Below are 6,980 nucleotides of genomic sequence, written 5' to 3' on the forward strand. Positions count from 1 at the left end.
TGCACTAGCAAGTGTTAATTTCTTTCTTAAAAGGAATCACTGTCTCTTCATTAAGATTAAAAGTAGTTGCCCCATTCATAACATGTGTTACCAACACACATACCTACATACATACATGCATATAAAAAGGATGCTTCGTGACCAAGAGGTAGGTGCCATGTTGAACAGAGCAAAATCTTTAAGAAGCATCCACATGCTTAGCAACCTCCCATCAAGACAGTTGTTAGAGAGGCAAACAACTTGGTGAGCCATCTATCAATTTAACCAACCACCAAGCGATATCACACTGACAAGATGAGTTAGGATCCATTCCACCATTCTAAAACACTAGATCTACTTGCTAAATTTTTGTTACAAATGGCCAAAGAAATTATTCCAGGTAAGGAAAGCTATGAGCCAACAATGTAGAATAGAGTAAGACCTAGATAGAGACCACACCATCAAAGATTTACTCAAGACAAACAGGAACCCTCCATTTCTATTCTATATTCTCAATAGTTTTCCATTTCCGACGTTAAGCAGTGTATACAGTTGTTGAAGAAGGCTACAATCAAGGACGGCAACAATAAAGTAAGACTTAGCAAATCAAGCTCAAAGAACAAGGGCTCATCAAACACAAGAAGCATTGATTCCACAAGAACCACTCAAAGACAATGCCGATTTGGGTTGTATGACATTGTTCTTTCAAGGGTTAGGACCGTGGGAAGAAAACAATAGCAGATAAGGCTGAATATTATGCATCACAAGTAGGATAAGATGAGATAATAATAAGCATTTGTGAGAGATATTGGGCCTTTGCATATTTTGAGAAGGAAAGAGGACAAAGGGGTGGGAAGACAAAGGAAAAGTGTTAAGGTTCTTACAAAGGCTAATACAATATTGAGGTTGAGCAAGCAAACCACTAGCCCCGACGAGAGCTTTTGAAGGACTTAGATTGTGAAATCATGGCAAGATCTTGTGGTTGTTCCGGAAGTTTGATCATGGTGTAGGACCAAGCCCCCAGGAGGCAGCCCAAGATGGGCCCCACTATGTACACCCACAAACTCTTGAAGTCATAACTTGCCACAGCTGGTCCGATCGATCTCGCTGGGTTCATCGAAGCGCCACAAATTGGCCTGCAAGGTTCAACATGCCAGCGATGAGCATCAGATCAAACACATGGATGATGTCCACATGACAAAAACACATGCACACAAATGATATGAATGTGCACATTATAGATATATGTGAATGTATGTTTTTGGGCCTTCATAGATGTAGATATTTAGATACTCATTATATAAATACATGTGTGGTAGTAGGCAGAAAGGCGCAACTAAAATTTTCCTTGGAAAAAATGAGATGCAAAAGTGGTGAGTAAAAAGCATCATAATACGAAAGGGCTTGATAGTTCTAGTGAAGTTGGTACTTGTAAGGAACAACGGAGCATTCAAGAATAAAACAGCAAGAAAACAAAGGGATTAAGAATGATTTGCATCATACCCTGCAAAAATGGCGTCGAGGGCGACTGCGGAGCCAACTGCTAAGCCAGCCAACTCTCCAATCTGATGAATGAAAAGCCAGGCACTGCTCAAATTTCAATTCAAACTACATTCTACAAACGGGCAGATTCAAATCCTGCATGCCCCCCTACTGGTTTTTTCAAGAAATGCTAATTGAATTTTGAATTTACTTTGGATCTACCAAAATGCACAAAATACTTTTATAAAAAAAAGACCAAACCACGTAGAAATTAAAGACGTTAACGCTGACAAGCAAAAGGGTATCCCAAATTGTCTTTAGAAAAAAGCTCTTTTTTTTTAGGGTAACTAAACTAAACTATCCTACAAGATAACTAACTCTTCATGACAAAATAAATAAAATGAAAAATACTGGCTTTAGTCATTTATCTGCGTCATTAATCTGTGAAACTAGAAGCTACATTTCAAAAGAGCTCCCAAATTCTTCCAGATGCCACTAAATCATTGGCCCCTTTACTGGATGTCTATAGAAATAATGATGGCTAATTGTAAAAAAGGAATTTATGAAGAGAACAAATGGCGAAAGCACAACCATCCACATGTGCATATATATATATATATATAGGTCTTAGATTATTGTTGAACCCGGGTTTAGATCCTAGTCTAGAGGACCATATGCAAGACCATTAAAGCATACAATAACATCCAAATTATAGACAACAAAGGTTGAACGGCAACTAAGAGAGAAAAGTAAGTGAATGAAAAAGCTTGAGAGGAATAACCACTCACCGCGCGAGTGTCGGTGGCAACAGCCGAAACAACAAACATGAGGATATAGGAGGTGATGACCTCCAGTGCTAAAGACTGGACATCCGAGCCTACAGGCAATGTAGCGCCAATCTTTGCTGCACCTCCCAATATCAACCTCAAGGAAAAGGCAGCTGAGATTGCTGCAACCACTTGAGCCCCTATGTAGGCAGGTACCTAAATTTACAATGACAGCATGAGCAAGCATTATTCATATATGTGATTGGTAGGCATTGTGAGCACGACACAAGGACTTGCCAAGACAATCTTTTACCTCTTACACCTAAAGATGAATAGAAAAATTTGCAACACTCTACACAAAACATGGTTTCTTGCTCCTGACTAGGCAAGGTGGCATTTCAGATGCTTGAAAAAACTTAAAAACATTATTTTCAATAGAGACATTTAAAATGTTATTTTCAATAGAAAGGCATTCAATTTTAAGAGTTTTTTTTATATATATATGATAATGAATTACATGTTCTATTATCTTAAGTCACATCTACTTCACCATTCAACGATGAGTAACTAAGATTGGCGATCTCATGTTACTCTATTGAGTAGTCACTAGTAGTGTGGGGTATTGATAGTTTTTGACTTTGTGAATCTTTAATTAATGGTCGCACCTCGTTCATTGTTCTTACATTTATCAGCACTAGAACTCCATTTTTTAAGGAATTACACAACACTTTTGAACAAGCCGAAGGTGATATCTACTTGGAATGTGGTCTATGTGAACCATCCAATTTTATCTCTCTATTTTTCTAGTTTTGAAAAGAACTAACATTTCAATAATTCTTTATGTGGTCCGGCATTTTGAAACATTTTGCGCCCCGTATTAACTACCTTTGTGACTTAGGAGCTTCTTCAAAGATGTAGCCCCTCTTGCACATCTAACAAATTGGTTTTTCCTTGTAAGAGCATTGCTTACACCTGCACAAATTGGCTTTTCATTGTAAGGGTATTGCCTACACCTCCATTATACATTTATTCAGAGTAAAACTAAGAGTATGATTCGTCCAATCTCCTCGGTCTATCAAACAACTTCCAATTTATTTCAAGCGATGGATATGTAATCACAACAACAGATTCCTTGACAAGTAGGATACCTCCGCAAACTACGCTTGTGGCTAGAACTAGCAACTGCATCATTTGCAAAGGTTCCTCCTTGTCTTGAAAATAAGAAGACGAGGTGAAGGAACCATAAGGCTCCTAAATGGAAGGACCCATTTACATACTAAAACACAAAAGAAGATTTAGCATTCAATGTTTCACAAGCAAATAGGGACCCTCACTCATGTCATCAGCTGTAGGACTACCCTTTGAGAGAGTGAAGGTGTATTTTGGAGAATCCCACCTATGAAATTAATCTCTAAAGTTCAGTTAAGGAGCTGGTGAAAAGAATTCAGAGTGCAAGCTTTTAAGCATTTCCAAGTTTATGGGTTTTGAACACGGACCGATAGGCCGAAATCTTCTTCCGCAACCCCAGGCGTGCGAGGAATAAATGTAGAACTACCTGGTATCTGGGTCCCGCGGGGGGGAAAAGAGAGAGAGAGAGAGAGAGAGAGAGAGAGAGAACCGTTTATGAGAGGGACGGAAGTTGTTGAGAGATTTTATGGCCTAAAGTGCAGGAGGAGGTCGCCTAGGGACAGTTTCATACGAAGCGTGGGTAGGTGCCTCTCTCTCTCTCTCTCTCTCTCTCTCTCTGTCTCAGTCAGGGCACGCATTTTAAATTCGAGATTTCTGCCCACAGGGACGTTACAAAAAGTGCCAAAAATCTCGACATTTCATTAAATCAAAAGGAAGGGGGAGAGAGAGAGAGAGAGAGAATGTGTGTATGTGCGTACATGCAACAAAACAGGCATGCACAACGCTTCCCACTTCCAACCTAGAGCAAAGATGGGGGGGGGGGGGCACACACACAGAACAAAGTAAACATAGGAGATGTGCTCCTGACCTGCGCCCATGGAAAGTGACGGACGGTGGCGAATGCAAGCGTCACCGCGGGATTCATGTGCGCCCCTGAGATGTGGCCGACGCTGTAAATCATGATCATCACAACCAAGCCAAACGCTGCTGACACCCCAAAATGAGTGATGGCGCCACCGCTCTTCTCATCCACCATCGCCGCCCCACATCCCGCAAACACCAGTATGTATGTTGATATCAACTCTGCTCCAACCTGCTCTCACAAGCACAGGAGCAAAGACTTCAGGGCAATTATAACTTGTACTAAATTCGCTCTGAACAATTGTTATGGCAAGAGCATGTAGACAGAGCTTTACAGAGCACGCACGCCGACTCTCAAGATACAGAAGCATAATGCCTTCTCCACATCCAATATGACTTGTTATGAAAAAGACTCATATCAAGCAATCTCTAAACAGCAGATATTTTCCACCTTCAGACCCTCAACATAGTGTATCTCATACATTTCAATGTGAAGTTATTTTACCAATGCCGCCATCGACCCCTTCAACCTCCTCTTTTTCAGTTTGCCTCGCAGGATTTGCGCCTTAAACTCCAACTACAACATCCCATCACTTGGACCCCAACTACTTTTGCCTTCCATTATAAGACCTGGCGCAAGCACTCCTCATGTGTAAGGCAATAAGGTAAAAGCTAATTAACTACCTTCTACAGCATGATCATCCCCCATGTACTAGGACCATACATATGCGCAAACATGAATGTGGAAATTTAGGAATAAAAATTATACACCGTCTATGATGGATACATAGGAAAGACTTTGCTCAATACTATGCCTGATTCCTGAAAGATCAGAATAAAACCTAAATTGAACAGAGCAATAGATATATCCCAAATCCTCTGCCCACTATTTGGTTGAAATCAACTCCTTGACTTGCCCTCTCTCGGTAATAATGAGAGGTTCTCCACATATGCAAGGCATCTATGTTTAGAGTCATTCATTGATAGCCTCGACGTGGGAGCTCCATATATACCTTCATCAATATTTTAACACCTAGACCCCAATTCATTCAGAATGCATTTGTGCTATCTGCAGCATACTCTAATCACCATGAAGGTGGCAAAGCTTTACACTAGAGGCAATCATATAATATAGCACATTGGCCAATATTCTTTCTACCGCACTACACCCCACCAAAGTCGTCGTACCAGTGTACAACTTGCTTATCGATTTGCATAATCTCAGACATGCAATTATCAATGCAGCAAAAGCATAAATCATCGAAAGGGCTGGCTCGTTTTAGGATCACAGAAGGTAATCTCCAACAGATAGGCTACACCTCAAAAAATCATGGTTGAAATCCACCACAAAGCCATCATTTTTGAAAAAGAGTATTTTTGAAAACCCAAAGTCTTCAAAATGTTGAAACTATTGTCACTTTTTAATTGTATCAACAGATATCAAGCAATATTCATTAAGATGGCCAGTTTACAGAAATTGATTTCTTAAAATAACACAAATATAGAAGAACTACATGGGTATAGAGTAATGGGAAAGTGGCCATACCTTCTGTAGGATGCCTGCATTAGTGATGGAAGGGGGCATCCAGGAAGGGGTTTCCATGGCCAGGCACCCTTTGTGGTGGCGAACAGCCGCCTCTCCATTGGAGCATGATGGGTCGACCGAGGAACGAGGAGAGTCTACACGAACTGAGGACATGGTCTCTGCGGAAAGCTCGCCAATCAAAGCAAGCAAAAGCAAGCTCTGCAGCTGACCACAACCTCAAATGCAACAATGGATAGTGGGTCTGCGTGTCAGATATGGTTGCGTATGTATACTTCCTCTGTGTATGAGGGAGAGATGGTGTGTAAGAGTGTACGCTAGCTACATAGTAGCAAACCACAACTAATTCTCCACCTATTTAAACGTCAGGAAAGCAAAGAAACCTGCGTGTGTGTGTGTGTGTGTGTGTGTGTGTGTGTGTGAGAGAGAGAGAGAGAGAGAGAGTGTGTGTGAAGAGTGAGTGAGTGCGCCTACATTACACACCTTGTAGAAGAGCCCAACAAGAGCATTTGCGTGAGCTCCCGGAAGCTGGAAGAATGAGCTTGAAAAGGCAGTCAAAAGTGCATGAGGAAGCAACCCAGGTAGTGAGGTAGTCTATAAGCAGAGAATAGTGAGGTAGTCTATAAGCAGAGAAGAGAGAGTCCATACTCTCTCTCTCTTCACACACACAAACATGTACACACTCCCCCTCTCTCTCTCTCTCTCTCTCTTTTCCTATTTTCTCACTATTGCACACCCATAATACATCAGCTCATAAACACTCACCCACTCCTCTCTCGTCACACACACACATGCATTGTACACAACACACGCTCTCACAACGGCACTACCACTACTATAGGGAAACCCAAGTAGTTCTCTCTCTCTCTCTCTCTCTCTCTCTCTCTAGCTCACACGCATACACGCACATACTCGACATAAATGATGAGAGAGGGGGGGCGATCCGATTGCATTTCTCTTATTGGGAGGAGGTGGTTAAAACAGGAAGAAGCAGAATTCAAAAGTCAGTTCCATTGACCATTTGTTTTTTTTTTTTTACTGCAGCCACCTTCCAAAGGATGATGAAGAAGAAGAAGAAGCAGGCAGCGGCACTGTGGCACAGCCCACAATAGTCAACGCCATATCAGCGTTGCCGCAAATAGGGCTCTATAATAAAAGGAGAGAATGGCAGTGGCAAGCCCCTTCCTCCTCCTCTGATTGAGGAGAGACCCTCCAAATTA

The 6,980-nt window shown here is 41.4% G+C and overlaps 1 protein-coding gene across 1 annotated transcript; it reads right to left on the reverse strand.

Annotated features, from left to right (window-relative positions):
* Positions 1-460: 460 nt before the first annotated feature.
* LOC147453166 (aquaporin NIP1-1-like) lies at positions 461-6,491 on the reverse strand. The gene is made up of 5 exons (XM_086518642.1): positions 5,764-6,491; positions 4,225-4,449; positions 2,250-2,444; positions 1,483-1,544; positions 461-1,115 (listed from the first exon to the last, which is right to left on the reverse strand). The coding sequence occupies exons 1-5, from the start codon at positions 5,914-5,916 to the stop codon at positions 902-904; spliced, it is 849 nt and encodes a 282-aa protein (XP_086374768.1). The 5' UTR covers positions 5,917-6,491; the 3' UTR covers positions 461-901.
* Positions 6,492-6,980: the final 489 nt, after the last annotated feature.

The sequence above is a fragment of the Adiantum capillus-veneris genome, chromosome 8 (assembly GCF_014529385.1).
Source record: "Adiantum capillus-veneris isolate H3 chromosome 8, ASM1452938v2, whole genome shotgun sequence".
NCBI lineage: Eukaryota > Viridiplantae > Streptophyta > Polypodiopsida > Polypodiales > Pteridaceae > Adiantum > Adiantum capillus-veneris.